This window comes from Galeopterus variegatus, unplaced genomic scaffold (genome assembly GCF_000696425.1).
Source record: "Galeopterus variegatus unplaced genomic scaffold, G_variegatus-3.0.2 Scaffold386, whole genome shotgun sequence".
Classification (NCBI taxonomy): Eukaryota; Metazoa; Chordata; class Mammalia; order Dermoptera; family Cynocephalidae; genus Galeopterus; species Galeopterus variegatus.
Window position 1 is genome coordinate 649,910 of NW_007726497.1, and position 16,988 is coordinate 666,897.

General features: G+C 46.6%; 1 protein-coding gene and 1 non-coding gene across 2 annotated transcripts in view; one reads left to right on the top strand and one right to left on the bottom strand.

Moving 5' to 3' along the window:
• Window positions 1-7,656, top strand: part of SNTA1 (syntrophin, alpha 1) — a 27,904-nt gene extending 20,248 nt beyond the window's left edge. The window contains exons 4-8 of the mRNA XM_008568203.1: window positions 3,413-3,623; window positions 3,759-3,889; window positions 5,827-6,023; window positions 6,734-6,921; window positions 7,020-7,656. Of these exons, the coding sequence (XP_008566425.1) occupies window positions 3,413-3,623; window positions 3,759-3,889; window positions 5,827-6,023; window positions 6,734-6,921; window positions 7,020-7,112 (820 nt within the window). The 3' untranslated portion in view covers window positions 7,113-7,656. The remainder of the gene's footprint in view (window positions 1-3,412; window positions 3,624-3,758; window positions 3,890-5,826; window positions 6,024-6,733; window positions 6,922-7,019) is intronic.
• On the bottom strand, window positions 1,702-1,775 carry TRNAI-GAU. Its single transcript has one exon. It is a non-coding gene; the product is annotated as a tRNA-Ile (tRNA).
• Window positions 7,657-16,988: the final 9,332 nt, after the last annotated feature.

Sequence of the window (16,988 nt, forward strand, 5' to 3'; positions counted from 1 at the left end):
TTTTTTTTTTTTTTTTTTTTTTTTCAGTGGTTGGCTGGTATAGGGATCAAAACCCTGGGCTTTGGTGTTATCAGCACCATGCTCTAAACAACTGAGCTAACCAGCCAGCCCTAGATTCTCCATTGTGAAGTAAGGTTGTTGAACCCAAGGATTCCCTCAAGTCTCTGCCACCTCTGCTGAGGTTTTGAGATGTTTGGTAATATTTGTTTCAAGGCCATGGAAGGTTACCTTCCTTCAGATCTGAGCAGCCTTTAACAGTTCATTGATAATAAGATTGATAGCAGTTAACATTTACTGAGTGCTTACTGTGCTAACGTTTACTGAGTGGTACTGTGTACCCATCACTGTGTCAACTGCTTCGAATGCACAGTTTCATTTAACTCTCACAGTGGCCCTATGAGCAAAGTCCTATTATTTCAACCCCATTTTATAGATGAGGACAGAGAGAGGAAGTAACCTGCCCAAGATCACACTACCAGAAAAGGTGATACTTGCCTCGTTCCAGGTAGTTCTCTCTGTTTTAGACAGAAGCTGCAAGGGCTTGCATGATGTTTGTGGTCGAATGGAGTATATGTTGATCAAAGGGGGTATGCAGTGTTGGGGGTGGCATGTATGTGGTATATACATAAAAAGCTTGTGTTGTGCATCCTAGTTACAGCCTAGGTTCAATGCCAGGCAAATGCCCAACATTGGCTGGGAGGGCTGGTTAATGTCCAGCATCCAAATCTCTTGGCCCCACTTGATGCCACAGCCCTACCTGCTCCCATGAGGCAAGAGCTGGTGATTCATGGGTTACTTATAGGTGCACCACCAAATAGGCCTTTTGTGTTGGGTGAAGGTGAGATTGTATTTCTCCTTCCTGAGACTCATGGAACATTAGGTTCTCAGCCCGATCCCAGATATCACCAAATCATCTGTGTATATGTGTTTCTATGTGTGTGCAAATGTAGATGACATATAAATGCAAGTGTGTGTATATATGTGAGTGTTTGTGTGTGGATGGGTGTAGATCTACACAGATGTGTTTGTGTGTGTTTATGTGTTAATATTTGTAGGTGTATATGCATGTATATGTGTGCATCCATGCGTGCTTGAACATGTGCATGCATGTGCAACTACATGTGTAACCTGGATATATCTGGGGTTCCTCATGACCCACTATCACTGCAGTATCCCAGTCAAAGGAACATAGTCTGGCAACCAAAATATAGTGAAAATTATTTCAATCTTTTACTCAGCGTTAGGATTGCATTAGGCTGCAAGTATAGAAACTGCAATAAGCAATGGCTTAAATTAGGGGCTTATTTTCCCACACATTTTTTTTTTTTTTTTTGTGGCTAGCCAGTATGGGAATTGAACCCTTGACCTTGGGGTTATCAGCACCATGCTCTAACCATCTGAGGCCGGCCCCTTCCCACACATGTAAAAAGAAGTTCAGGGTCTGCTATTCAGGCTGCTTATAGTTTCTCAAGGATGCCACTAAGGAACCAGTCTTTTAACTTTTTTTTTTTTTTGTGGCTAGCCAGTATGGGAATTGAACCCTTGACCTTGGGGTTATCAGCACCATGCTCTAACCATCTGAGGCCGGCCCCTTCCCACACATGTAAAAAGAAGTTCAGGGTCTGCTATTCAGGCTGCTTATAGTTTCTCAAGGATGCCACTAAGGAACCAGTCTTTTAACTTTTTTTTTTTTTTTGTGGCTAGCCAGTATGGGAATTGAACCCTTGACCTTGGTGTTATCAGCACCATGCTCTAACCATCTGAGCTAACTGACCAGCCCTTATCATCATCTTCTGCCATTTTTATTATGGGTTTTCTTCTTAATTGAGATAGGATGGTAGCTGGACCTCCAAGCATTGTGTTCATATTCCAGACAGGAAGAAGGCAAAAGGCAAAGAGACTTTTCTCCCAGTATTTTGGCTATCTATTGCTGTATAACAAACCATCCTACAACTTAGTGGCTTAGAATAATAACAATTTATGGGCTGGCCTGTGGCTCACTTGGGAGAGTGCGGTGCTGATAACACCAAGGCCACGGGTTTGGATCCCTATATAGGGATGGCTGGTTCGCTCACTGGCTGAGTGTGGTGCTGACAACACCAAGTCAAGGGTTAAGATCTCCTTACCAGTCATCTTTAAAAAACAAAACAAAACAAAACAATTTATTATTTCTCACAATTTTATAATCTGGGCTGACTCAGCTGGCCAGTTCTTCTGCTCTATGTGGTATCTGCTGGGCTGGCAGTCCACGATGGCTGCTTCCCACATGTCTGATACTTTAACTGGGATGGCTGGAAAGCTAGGAGCTGGCTGAGCATTTCTCTTTCCATGTGTCCTTTCCACATGGCTAGCTGTGCTTTCTCATAGCATGGTGGTCTCAAGGTAGGTGGGCTGCTTCTAGGGTGGTTTGGTAATGCCAACATGTTACTTCTATTACATTTTATTCATAAAAGCAAATCACAAGGTCAGGAAGAGGAGAAATGAACTTCATTTCCTGCTGGGAGAGTTGAACTATGTGTACAGGGAGGGATGGATTTGGCAGAAGCCATTTTTTGGAGACTAAGTACCATACCTATGGAAGATTGATCTTTCATTTGGAAAGGGACACCCTCTCCAGACACTTCTATCCATATCTCATTGGCCAGGACTAGGTCACATGGCTAGACCTAGCTGCAAGGGAGGCTGGGAATTAAAGTATTTTGCTTTCTAATCCTGTAGTAGAGAAAGGCAGAGGTGAAGGGGGCTGGAAATGGGTGTTGTGTGAGCTGTCATCCAGTTTCTGCCCCACTCCAACTACTACAGTGTGCCAGAGGGAAGTGAGTCTTTAATGCCCCTGAAAGATTTTGAAAATCCTCTCCTTGTCACCACTCCTACTGGTACCTCCCTGAAACTTTTTCTCCACACTTGCCTGCACTGCATATTTTTTCCTCCCTTCTCCCTACTCCATTCCCCCAGCTCTTTACTATGTAGATCAATTTGGCTTCTTACGCTGCTTTAGTTTTATTTTGTTTTTTCCCATGAGTAGTGAATTGCTTTGATTCTGTGCAACAGGGGAAACTTGGGAGCTGGCCCAGCAAGAGAATCTTCCTTAGAAACAAGGAGAAAAGGGCAAGATTATGAATCCTCTCGCAGTACTAATTTTGGCCCCTATCATACAAGTTTGAGTGTGTTTGTCTCTGCGTGTGTATGCATATGTGCATGTATGTCACAGTCTCTTGTCCTGAGACCTCATGAGACCCCAGCAACTGCAGCTGGAGCCCCAGCAGCGAGTATCCTTCCTGGTTCTGTCATGGGCATCCCCTGTGGTTTCTCCTTGTTTGACAGTGGGTGGGGTTTCTTGGGTCAGTTTTCAGGATTGGCCAGCTGCAGCCCAGTGGCTAGGCCCTCCCCTCCACCCTATTTGTGCCTGCAGGTATCTGGAGATCTGCTCAGCAGATGGCCAAGACGCCCTCTTCCTGAGGGCCAAGGATGAGGCTAGTGCAAGGTCATGGGCAGGTGCCATCCAAGCCCAGATCAACGTTCTGATGCCCTGGGTCAAGGACGAGCTGCAGGCACTGCTGGCAGCCACCAGCACAGCTGGAAGCCAGGAAGACATCAAGCAGATTGGCTGGCTGACTGAGCAGGTGCCTGCTGGGCCCAGGACCTGTCCTTCCCTCTCTGTCCTCCCCTTGGGGCAGTGCCCCTCATTGTCTCACTCTCCCTTGGCCCTCTGACCGTCCCCTCCCCACCCCTCCTCATCGCTGCTTTGCCCCCTGCAGCTGCCCAGTGGGGGCACGGCCCCCACCCTGGCCCTGCTGACTGAAAAGGAGCTGCTTCTCTACAGCTGTCTCCCCCAGACCCGTGAGGCCCTGAGCCGGCCGGCCCGTACTGCCCCACTCATCGCCACCAGGTATCCACAGGCAGGGGTGTGTGTCTCACCCAGAGCTTGGGGGGAGATGCTCCTGATGGGCCCCAGAAGCTAGGAACTCCAGCCCTGTTCTGCCCTGAGTTATTTCACCAGTGACCTGAAGCATCTCCCTGTCCTGTCTGGGCCTCAATTTCTTCATCTGTAAAATGAGGTCTTGGAACAGAAGGATGTGATGTTCCACCAGTCACTCATTTATTGACACCTACACCTTGTGCTGCATGGTTTGGGGGACACAGAGCTGACCCTGACAGTCTCTGCCCTTAGGGAGAACCAGTCTGGTGGGGGAGACAGACCCAGGAATAGTCATTACAGTGAAGGGTAGTAGGAGCCATTTAACTGTGCCTGGCTGGGTCAGGGAAGGCTTCAGGGAGGAGGTGACATTTAAGCTGGCTTTTGAGGAATGAGTAGAAGGTTGTTATTTAAGAAGGGGTGGAAGAGCATCTCATGCAGAAAGAACATCATGGCCAAAGGTACAGAGGCCTGAAGGGCTATGAAATTTCATAGAGCTATGAGGGTAGAATAACCAGTATGTAGAATCCACGCAGGAAATGGAGAGAAATGAGACAGTGAGTTGGCAGGGACTGATCTTGCAGAGACTTTATTGCCTGGTTAAGGAATATTAGCTTTATCTTAAGAGTTGTGGCAGTGTGGAAGGGTTTAAGCTGGTGAATCAGGTTGTCTTTTAAAAGAATCCCTGTGGCTGCCACGTGGATCATGCACTGGAGAAGGAAAGATGGAAGCTGGGAGGCTGTGCAGTCATGCAGGAGAGATGATGGTGGCTCGGGGTGGTGGAGGTGGGTGGAGGCAGCAGATGGAGAAGAAAGGCAGTATTTGCATTGGAAAACACATGGGTGGTAAAATTAAAAGGGCTTAGTGCTTGCCAGATGGGGAGGGTGAAGGAGGTGATGAATGAACAGGAGGCTTGCAGCTCGTGTCTGGGTGAGCGTGGGACTGGGGGTGGGAGTGCAAAGGGAGGAGGCTGGATTGAGATGCTGAGTCAAGTCCAAAAATGTATGTGGGATGGTTAGGGAACTTGGATAGGAAGCTTGGGGACTCTGGGTCTGCAGCTCAGGGCTGGAAAGTGAGAGACTGGGTGTCAGCAGGGTATCCAAAGGGGGAACTGATGCTACAGGAAAGAGAGTGGGTGGAGTGAGGAGCAAAGAGGGCTGAGGGCCAGAATTCTGAGATCTGCTGCCCAGAGAGGGGCAGTGAGCTTTCCAAGGCTACAGAGTGAGTGAGAATCAAGTTGCTGGGTCTGTCACCCATGTCTTCTGACTCTGGGCTGGGTTTTGGCTATGTATCAGGAGCCTGCTGGCTACTAGGGATAAGTAGGACATGGATTTCCTACCTAATCAAGTGACTCATTAATCACTTGCAACAAATGTTTATTGAGCACCTACTATACGTCAGGCATAGTTCTAGTTACTGGGGATACAGTGACGGACAAAATAGACAAAAACTTCTGCCCTAGCTGACATTCTAGTGAAAGAGTAAAAAACCAACAAACAAAAAAAATAAAAAGTAGAATTTTTGATACTATAATGAAAAGCAAGGCTAGTGAGTGACAGAGTGTGATTGTAGGCAAGGAAGTCAGGGAAGGCTTCTCAGAGGAGGTGACATTTGAACAAGGATCTGAAGCAAGTGGGGGATTAAGCAACGCAGATGATCAGGAAACTGTATAGGCAGAGGGAACAGCACGTGCAGAGGTGCTGAGGCAGGAGTGTGCTTGGTGTGTATGTGAGGACACCAGTACTGCTGGAGCCAAGGGAACAAGGGGTGGGTGGCGGAGATCTGTCATGTTCCCCATTAGGTGGTAGAGGATTCACAAGGTCCCTTCCCAGGCCACTGCCCCCCTTTCCCCAGAGCTATTTCCTCCTTGCCTGAGGCCTCATGCTTAGCTCTCTGTCCCCCACCTCCAGGCTGGTGCACTCAGGCCCCTCTAAGGGCTCGGTGCCCTACGATGCAGAGCTCTCCTTTGCCCTGCGCACGGGCACACGCCACGGTGTAGACACTCACCTGTTCAGTGTGGAGTCACCGCAGGAGCTGGCTGCCTGGACCCGCCAGCTGGTAGATGGCTGTCACCGGGCCGCCGAGGGTGTGCAGGAGGTGTCTACAGGTGAGCTGGGTGGATCTGGTAGTGCCTCTCTGGTAATGATCCTCATCCCCAGAGGCATTCCAGCTTCCTTCTTTAGGGTGCTTCAAGAGGGGGACAGAAAGTGGAGTTTGGGCTCTCTGAGGGCCCTCTCTTTTGGATGTGCAGGTGCCCTGGTAGATAGTGAGACTTTTCCCTGGGGTTTTTCTTGCCCTGGCTTTGTGATTTTGCTGGAGAGGATGTGAGAGATGGCACTTGAGGTAGGGTTGCCAGATAAAATACAGGATACCCAGTTAAATTTGAATTTCAGATAAACAATGAACACTTCTTGTATAAATGTGTCCAAATTACCCTCTGCTTATATGAAATTTAAATTTAACTGGGCAATTCTACAGGTCTCCAAGGTCTCCAAGGGCCATGCTTGGTAGGTCTGTGATGACTTTGTAGGAAGTGGGCCTCCTTTCATGGCAGATTTTGAGCTCCCCCTTTCTACTTATGGTACTGCTGAAAGTGGGACTAGAAGTGGGTGTAGGTTCTCTGATGGCCCATCTTTCTGTATTTTAGGATGGGGGTGACTATGCAGGGTGGGTGTACAGGTGTCATAACAGACAGTGAGGCTCTCATCCTTGGTGGTATTCAGGCCCCACTTTGTGGGGCCGCTGGTGGGGGATGGAGGTGGGGCTTGTGATCTCTGAGGTGCCGGCTGTGCCTGTGCCCACGCACTCTCCCTGCAGCCTGCACGTGGAACGGGCGTCCCTGCAACCTCTCTGTGCACATTGACAAGGGCTTCACACTGTGGGCGGCTGAGCCAGGTGCGGCCCGAACTGTGCTGCTCCGACAGCCCTTTGAGAAGCTGCAGATGTCTTCTGATGATGGCACCAGTGTCCTTTTCCTGGATTTTGGGAGTGCTGAAGGCGAGATCGTGAGTGGAGGGCCGCTTCTCCACCCTGGGGAGGGGGTATGCTTTCCTGGAGGTGAGGCTGAACAGGCCCCTGACCCTTCTCTCCATCCACCCTGCAGCAGCTGGACCTGCACTCGTGTCCCAAAACCATGGTCTTCATCATCCACTCCTTCCTCTCCGCCAAAGTCACCCGCCTGGGGCTATTGGCCTAGAAGTCGCCTGATGCACTAGCCCTGAAGAGGGGGTGTCCACACATGGCCTGACCTGGCCCTCCACAGACTGCCTGCTCACCACTGGGCTAAGGGAAGGGAGAGGAGAGGAACAAGGGCCTCAGAGACCAAGCCCCTGAGGGAGGCTGGATTGGTCTTGGGGACCAGGACCCAGACCCAGGACACAGTGGATCCTGCCTGTGATGGGGCAGCTTTCCTGCTGCCCCCCTCCACCAGTGCCTTTTGCAGAGAGATATTTTGTGTACACAGAAGCCATTCCGATCCTGGGACCTTCCCCCATGGAGATCCTAACTCCAGCCAACAGCTGAGCTGCCAGGCCTCCTAGAGGCCCCTAAGCCACCCCCAGAAGCCCCATCTGAAGCTGGAGTTCCCTGGGGTCAGCAGCAAGAGAAAGAAGAGGAGCCTTTATGTTTATTTTTTCCCTAAGCCCTATCACCTTGGGGCATCTGTTTTTTCTTTTTATCCTTTCTCTCTCTCCTCCTTATTCTTGAATAAATAAACAGCCTGTGAGCACATAGGCAGCCTGATCCAGTGTCTGTGGTTTTGTGCCTTGGCCTTTGGGCCCTTTGGTGGCCGCTGCAGTCCCAAGGTAGACCAAGGAATGGATCCCCTTTCCCTGGAGAAGAGCAGACCTTTAACCACAGGACATAAATTGGTTATGTATTGTTGTGTGACAAATTGTCCCAAGATTTAGCAGCTTAAAATGACAAACATTTATTATCTTTTAGGTACTGTAGGACAGGAATTTGGGAAGGGCTAAGCTGGGTTGTTCTTTCCTCAGGTTGCAGTCAGGATGTCGGCTGGGGCTGCAGCCTCAGCCATCTGAAGGCTTGACTGGGGCTGGAGGATCCATTTCCAATATTGCTTACTCCTATGGCTGTGGCAGGAGGTCTCAGTTCCTCATCACATGGGCTAACCATAGAGCTGCTTGAGTGTCTTCATGATACAGCAGTTGGCTTCCCCACAGTGAAACACAGAAGAGAACAAGGAGGAAGCCACAGTGCTTCTTAGGACCCAGTCCTGGATGTCATACACTGAAGGATATTTAAGTACTTCTGCTTTACTTACTAGAAGAGAGTCACTAAGTTCAGCTTATACTCAAGGGGAGGAGAATTAGGCTCCATCTCTTGAAGAAAGGAATGTCAAAGACTTGTGGATCTATTTTAAAACCATCATAGAGAGCCTCAGGCCCCTTTTCTGTAGAAGGGAGATGGGTGGAACATGTGTGGAAGCTGTAATGTGCTGGCTGGAAGTGAGTAAGCTGTGGTTACAACTCCCTACTTGCTTACATGGTCCAGAAAATCACAATGCCCACAGCAATAATAGCCAACATTTAGAGAGCACTTATGATCTACCAGGCACTGTGCTAGACACTGTGCTTACATTGCCTCATTGCATCCTCACCACATGCCTGTATAGCGGGCACAATGATCTCCATTTCACAGATAAGGAAACTGGGGCACAGAGGGGAGAGTAAATTGCCCCAAGTCACACAGCTATAAAATGTCTGAGTTGAGATTCAAATCAGGTCTGTCTGACTTCAAAGCCCTTGTTCACCTTAGAAACTTTTTGGTCCTGAACTATCCAATAGAAATATAACACAAGCCACAAACGTAATTTAAAATTTTCTAGTAGCCACATTTAAAAAAGTGAAAAAATAGGGTGAAAATAATTTTAATAATATATTTCATTTAAACTATTATATAAAAAATATTATCACTTAAACACATAAAAATTTATTAATGAGATGTTTTACATTCCTTTTTTGTACTAAGTCTTTGAAATCCAGTGTGTATTTCACATCTGCAGCAAATCTCTATTTAGATACCAAATTTTCATTGGGAACACTTGATTTGTATTTAGATTTTATAACATTTACAGTTGAAAAATAGATTCACATACCCATGTTGTTTAAATGTTCTAAAGTCTCTAATAACAGAATTGTGTATCAGATTCTAAATGTAAATTAATTAAAATTAATAAAATTCAGTTCCTCATTCATATTAGCTGCATATCTAGTGGTCAGTAGCCAAATGTGGCTAGTGGCTATTGTATTGGACTAAGCAGTTCTAATTGAGTCTTCACATGAGGAAACCGATACGGGAAGTTACATAAACCAGAGCCATAGCTGTTTCTAGAAACCTGAGGAGAGGCAGGTAAGCAGAGACATTCTAGGCTGGCTCACTGTATTAGTCTGTTTCTGTTGCTTATAACAGAATACCTGAAACTGGGTAATTTGCAAAGAAATAAAATTTATTTCTTATAGTTTCAGAGGCTGGGAAGTCCAAAATCTGGGGAACACATCTGGTGAGAGCCTTTTTGTTCTTGGTGGTGGCTCTCTACAGTGATGCAAGGTATCACATAGCAAAAATGGCAGAGTACGAGAAAGCTAAGATTCTCCCTCATTCTCTCTCTCTTTTTTTTTTTTTTGTGGCTGGCTGATACAGTGATCCAAACCTGTGACTTGGTGTTACAAGGCTGTGCTTTAACCAACTGAGTTAACTGGCCAGCCCTTTGGCTCCTTATAAAGCCATCATAACCAACTCCCATGAGCACCTATCAATGGATCAATCCATTCACAAGGGTACAGTCCTCACAATTAATCACCTCTTAAAGGCCTCACTTTTCAATTGCCAGAAAAGGATTTCCCACCCTCTTAACACTGTCACAGTGGGGATTAAGTTTCAATGAGCTTTGGGAGGACATTCAATCCACAGCACTCACCCACCCATCCATCTACCCATCCATCTGTCAGTTCACTGTTTATCTGAGAAGTATCTACTATACACCTGCTCTGTTCTAGTCCTTGTGGCCAGGAGATGATGACGTAGCTGATAGCAAGACTGACAGGTCCCCATTCTCAGGGGTAAGAAATTCATCAGAAGCTCCTACAATTGAATATGTAATTCTGATTGGGCAAACACATGGAGATTAGCAGGCCAGTGGGACCTGACCTGGCCTGGGGGTTAGGGGATGTTTCTTTTAGAAAGAGACACTGAAGCAGATGTCCATCTGAAAAAGCATGCCTTAGGGCTGCCCAGTTAGCTCAGAGTGTGGTGTTGTAACATCAAGGTCAAGGGTTCAGATCCCTGTACTGGCAGCCACCACACACACACAAATTTGAAGGAGCATGCTTTACTAAGCTACTGCTACAATATTGCTGTGGAAGAAAGCAGCCCCAATCTCAGTGGCTACAGCAACAAGCATTTTTTTTTCATGTTCCTTTACTACATGTTGACTGCATTTTGACTATTATAAGCTGGGCCTGACTGGGTAGTTTTGCTCCAGTCTGTGGGTTGGGCTTAGGTCTGTTCTGTTACTTCTGGAGCCCAGGATGAAGGGGCAGCATCTCTCACCCAAAGCATGCTCTTCTCTTGGCTGGTCATTGGAGTGCAAAGAAAAGTAAATTGCACAGGCACATTTACACATTTACATCATCATGTTCACTCTCATTTCACTGGCCAAAAATGTGACCAAGTCTCACAACAGTGGGAAAGGAAAATATACTCCACCCACAGTGGGAGTAGAAGGGCAGTGAATAATTGCTCACTATTAAAACTATCATCAACCAATAGGAGTTAGTCAGGTGGAAGGATGAATACCATCCCAGGCATATCATCCAGGTGAAAGGTCCCAAGGTAAGAGAACATGGGGTTCCCAAACTCCTGGAATTCTGGGGGGTTTGTTTTCATCACGTTCACTGCCCAAGGCTCCACACTGGGTCAGGATTCCACAATCTTTTTCTGGACAACTGCCACAGCCTCCTATATGCTCTCCTGATTTGTCTCCCCACCTCCTCTCCTACCCCCATTGCAGTGTATTCTCCACACAGCAGCCGCTTTCCAGGCAAACAGAATTGGAGTCAGCGGTGACTGGCTTGGCCATGGTTACCCAATTCTAGGCAGCACAGCCACAGTGGGAACCCAGCCAGTCTGACGCTGAATTGGTCAGTGTAAAGAACAGGGTTTTGGCATCACACTGGCCTGTGGGTGGATCCTAGTTCTGCCTTGCACTAGTTATGAGAGCTTCAGCTCATGACTACCTTTTGTATTCTCAGTTTTCTCACCTGTAAAATGGGCTAAAAAGAAATCAGTTGTAGCAAGGACTATCAGGTCCCCCAGTCTCTTCCTAGTTCAAAGTGCTCAGGCCAATATCTGCATCTTATTGCCAGAGGGCTTTCTCCCAAACCATATGCCTCCCTACACAGGTTGAGCAGAAGTGCTAAGGAATTAACACATCTAGAAACATCCTTCAACTAACAACTGTTGGTGTATAACTATCCGAGCTCCCTCTCCCCTTTGGTGAGATAATTCTGTGTTATATGTTTGTATTAGTCAGGATTCTACATAGAAACAGAACCAATAGGAGATTATACCTACATCAATATCTGTACCTTAGTCTGTTTGGCTGCTATAACAAAAATATTATAAACTGGGCTGGCCAGTTAACTCAATTGCTTAGAATGTGGTGTTCTTAACACCAAGGTCAGGGGTTTGGATCCCCATACTGGCCAGCTGCCAAAAAAACCCCCAAACAAAACACAATAAACTGACTGGCTCATAAACAACAAAATTTATTTCTCACATTTCTGGAGGCTGAGAAGTACAAGATCATGGTGCCAGCAGATTCAGTGTTTGGCGAAGGCCTGCTTTCTGGTTCATAAATGGTGATTTCTCACTGTGTCCTTGGGTGAGGAGTCTCTCTGGGGCCTCTTTTATTTATTTATTTATTTTATTTTTTTTGGTGGCTGGCTGGTATAGGGATCCGAACCCTTGACCTTGGTGTTATAACACCATCTCTAAGCAACTGAGCTAACTGGCCAGTCCCCTCTGGGGCCTCTTTTATTAGGACATTAATCCCATTCATGAGGGCTCTACCCTCCTGACCTAATCACCTCCTAATGGCCCCACCCCTAATAAATCAACTTGGGGGTTAAGATTTTTTTTTTTTTTTGTCTTTTGTCTTTTTTCCATGTCCGGCAACGCATCGCAACCCTCAGTGTTGCCCCCGTACCGGACCGGGGACCGGCAACGGGATTGCAACCCTTGGCGTTGCTCCCATGCCCCGCTCAGCCAGTGAGCGGGAACCGGTCCGTATGTGGGATCCGAACCCTCGGACGGGAGCGCCGCCGCGCTTCCCAAGCGGCGCACTATCCAGTGCGCCACCGGGCCGGCCCTGGGGGTTAAGATTTTAACATGTAAATTTGGGGAAAGGGCAAAAACATTTAAATTATATCTACATCTATATTCATATCCATATCTGTATCCATGTCTATATATCTAGAATGAAATTTATTGTAAGGAATTGGCTCATGCAATTATGGAGGTCCATGATTTGCCATCTTCACACTGGACACCCAGGAAAGCTGGTGCTGTAAATTCCAGTCCAAATCTAAAGGACTGAGAACCAGGAACACCAGTGGTGTAAGTCCCATTCCAAGGGCAGGAGAAGACTAATGTCTCAGCTCAGTCAGGCAGAGAGAGAATTCAACCTTCCTCTGCCTTTTTTTCTATTTGGGCCCTGAAGTGGTTTGATGATGTCCACCCACATTGGGGAGGGCAATCTTCTTTACTCAGTTCACTAATTCAAATGCTAATCTTTTATCCAGAAACATCCTTATAGACATACCCAGAAATAAAGTTTAAGAAGATATCTGGGCATCCTGTGGCCCAGTCAAATTAATATGTAAAGTGAACCATCATCGTGTTCTACACTACTTCCTAGAGTTCCCCAGCAGGATTAGGATGCAGATGCCCACAAGAAACTTGCTTGATGACAGTATTTATGGGCTATCTCCCCTTCTCTGTCTCACTCCTCTATTCCTCTACCAATGTTTCTTCAGATCATCTTCTGAATCAACTACCTGTACTCAAGTCTTTTTCTCATGGTCTGCTTCTGGGGAACCGAAAATCAGACAGAAAGCAATCATTTATTCTTTAAACAAATATTTACTAAGCCCTTCTGTGAGTCAGACTCTGAGTCAGATTGTGGGGATATAGAAGTGAACAAGACACAATGTGTCCCTGCTCTCAAGGAGTTGGCAGTCTGGGGAATAGGCAATGGCAAGTAAGCAAATAATGCCAAAATTAAAACCCATAGAACTGTACAACACAAAGAGGGAACCCTAATATAAAATTGAATCAATAATAATATATCAATATTGATTCATAATTGTAACAATGTACCACATTAATGTAACATGTTAGTAATAGGAGAAACTGTGTATGTGTGTGGGGGGAGGGTATGGAAACCACCTGTACTTTCTGCTCAATTTCTCTGTAAACCTAAATTGCTATAAAAATAAAGTTTATTACTGGTTGAGTTAAATGTGTCCCCCAAAAGTTCATGTATTGGAAACTTGATTTCCACTGTAACAGTGTTAAGAGGGTGGGAAATCCAGTTATGGTATTCAAAAGGTGGGGCCTTTAAGAGGTGATTAGATTGTGAGGACTGTGCCTTCATGAATGGGTTGATCCATTCATGGAGTAATGGGCATGGTTCTGATGGCTCATAAGGAGAGTGAGAAGGTTAACTCTCTTGCTCTTGCAATTCTCACCATGTGATACCCTGCATTGCTGTAGAGGGCCACCACCAAGAAGGCCCTCACTAGATGCATCTCCTGGACAGCAGACTTCTCAGCCTCCAAAACTGCAATAAATTAAGTTTCATTTCTTTATACATTACCCAGTTCCAGATATTCTGTTATAAACAACAGAAGCAGACTAATACAATTACTTAGGGGAAAAAAAATAATGCCAAAATTTTGGATAGTGATAAATATTGTGAAGAAAATGATGTGATAAATGATGGGACTAGTTTATATGGGTGGTCAGAGAAGGCCTCTCTGAAGAGCTGATATTTAAGCTGAGACCTAGAGGACGAAAAGGGGCCAGGCATGAAACAATTTGGAGGAAGAGCATTCCAGAAATATAATAGTAAGTACAAATGTCCTGAGATAAACATGTGCTTGAAGCATTGAAGGAGCCAAATAAAATTATGTAGTTGAAGTGTAGTCAACTAGAGAGAACATGGTAGTAGAAGTAAGTAAGAAGTAAGTAGGTTGGAGAAGTAAAAGTAAGCTGGGGCCAAATTATGTAGGCCCTTGGACAAAGCAGGAAATCTGGATTTTATTGCAAGGGTGATGGGAAGCCATTGGGAGTTTTCAGCAAAGGAGTGATAGGATTTGATTTAATAAAACAGACAAATTCTTAGGCTCTGTGTGGGACCCAAGTAGAAGGGCAAAATCAAGGAGACCAGTTAGCAGGCTACTGTGATTGTTTCCAGTGAGATGATGGTGGCCTGGGCTAGAGTTGGAGCAGCAGAGAATGGGAAGTGGACAGATCTGAGACATTTTGGAGTTTCAGCTGACATGTCGTGCTGACAGATTGAACGTGGAGACTGAGGGACGGGAAACAAAAATGACTCTTCAGTTCCTTTTAGTCAACTTGGGCCAGACTGACAGGAACAGGTTTTGGGTGAGGATGTGTGTGTTCTGTATAAGTTAGGCATGGCCATCAGATATCCAAGGGGAGGTGAAAAGTAGGCAGCTGGGCTTTGGGTGTGGAACTCCAGGGAGGATCCAAGGTAGAGATGTGCATCAGGAAGTCATTAACCTACAGAGCAGAGCGGCCCAATAGAAATAGAATGAGAGCCACGTATGATTTAAAATTTCCTAGTAGCCACATTAAAAAAGTAAAAAGAGGGCCGACCCGGTGGCGCATTGCGCTAGTGCGCTGCTTGGAAAGCGCGGAGGCGCTCCCACCGAGGGTTCGATCCTACATACAGACCGGTTCCTGCTCACTGGCTGAGCGAGGCGCGGGGGCAACACCGAGGGTTGTGATCCCGTTGCCGGTCCCGGTCCGGTAAGGGGGCGACACTGAGGGTTGCGATCCGGTGCCGGACACGGAAAAAGACAAAAAAAATAAAAAACAGGTGAAATTAATTAAATAATATATGTATTTAGCCCAATATATTCCAATTATTATTTTAACACATAATCAATATAAAACTTATTAATGAGCTACTTTACATTTTTTTCTTCGACACTGGTATGCATTTTACATTTAGAGCACATTTAATTCGCACTCACTACCTTTCAAGCGCTCAATTGCCACATCTGAGCTAGTGGCCAACATACCGGCCACTGTAATCGTGGAGGTTTTTCAAAGCCGGAAGCCTGGGTCCACCCGGACCGTGTAGAGGAGGCACTTCCGTTGGGACGACCCGGACGGAAGTCGCGGCGGAACGGAAGTGGCGCGTGTAGGCGGTCAGCGGCTGACGGCTAGGAACGTATTCGGACCCCTGGCAGAGGTTGCGTTTCCGGGCACCGGGCTCCGCGGCTGCGAGAGGTGAGCGGCGCTCCCGGCCGGGTGGCCTGTGCACCTGCCCTTGACTGCGCCTGGGGCAGGAGGGGCCGCGGAGCCCTGGAAATGCGCGGAGCTCAAGGCGAGGTGGTTACTGCGCGGGGCCTGAAGTCCTTTAGCCCCTCTGCTTACTCCCGTGTGACCTTGGGAAAGTCACTCTCCCTTCCTCCGAGCCTTAAGGTCGTCACCTGTGAAGTGGGGCTGATAGGAGAACCCATCTCACGGGGTTGCTGTGAGGATTAAATACGGTAATCCATGGAAAGCGCTTTGCATCACACCTAACACGTTGTAACCACCCAGTAAAACGGAATGTTATAGGCTGTTCTATCGTCATTACCGACTACTAAAATTAATTTTTGAGCCCCCACAGAGGCTCCTACATTGTGCTATGCAAAGCATTTTACTTGTATGATTACATTTGATCCCATAACAGACTCATGGAGATAGGTGTATTATCCTCATGTTAAACATGAAGAATTGGAGGTTCCTAGAGCTGAAGACGGGCGCCCAAGCTTTACCTAGCTAGGCAGTGGTGGGGTAAAATTCTGACTCTAGGGTCCATCCTCTTACCCAGGATGCTCTAATACTCACTATGGAAGTGGGGGTGGGGGGGATGTGGGCTGTCAATGTGCGGTTACTGAATGCTTACTGTATGCCAAATTGGGTTTTTAATATCCTTTAATTCTCATAACACCTCCGGGGCATAGGTACTACTTTTACCCATATTTTACAGATGTGGAATTGGTGGCTGAGAGACAGAAATTTGACTTGACAATGCTGCTGGCTGGTACAGGGACCCGAGAAATGGGCGATTTTATATTTTTATTTTATTTTATTTTTTAAAAAGATGACTGGTAAGGGGATCTCAACCCTTGGCTTGGTGTTGTCAGCCGCGTTCAGCCAGTGAGTCAACCGACCATCCCTATAGAGGATCCGAACCCGTGGCCTTGGTGTTATCAGCACCGCACTCTCCTGAGTGAGCCACGGGCTGGCATAAATGGGCGATTTTAAAGCTCACATTAGGGCCGGCCAGTGGCTCACTCGGGAGAGTGTGGTGCTGATAACACCAAGGCCAAGGGTTTGGATCCCATATAGGGATGGCTGGTTCGCTAACTTGGGAAAGCGTGGTGCTGACAACACCAAGTCAAGGATTAAGATCCCCTTACCGGTCATCTTTTTTAAAAAAATAAAATGAAACTCACACTAGGTTTAGCTCAGTTGGTTAGAGTGGGTGTTATAACACCAAGGTCAAGGGCTTGAATCTCCATATTGACCAGCCACCAAAACAGAATGCTTACATTGTAAGTCTGCTGTTCTCTGGCACTTGAGAGTAAGTTAGCATTGCTCCTGCCTAAAGTTCTGGTAGCAGAAGATATAGCAGGGGATCAGATTGGAAAGGTGACAGGCTACATCTGCTCATTATACATTTGTAGCACCTGCCATGAGTCACTTCCTACCTTGGTAGATACTGAGGGTGTAGAAATGAATGAGATTT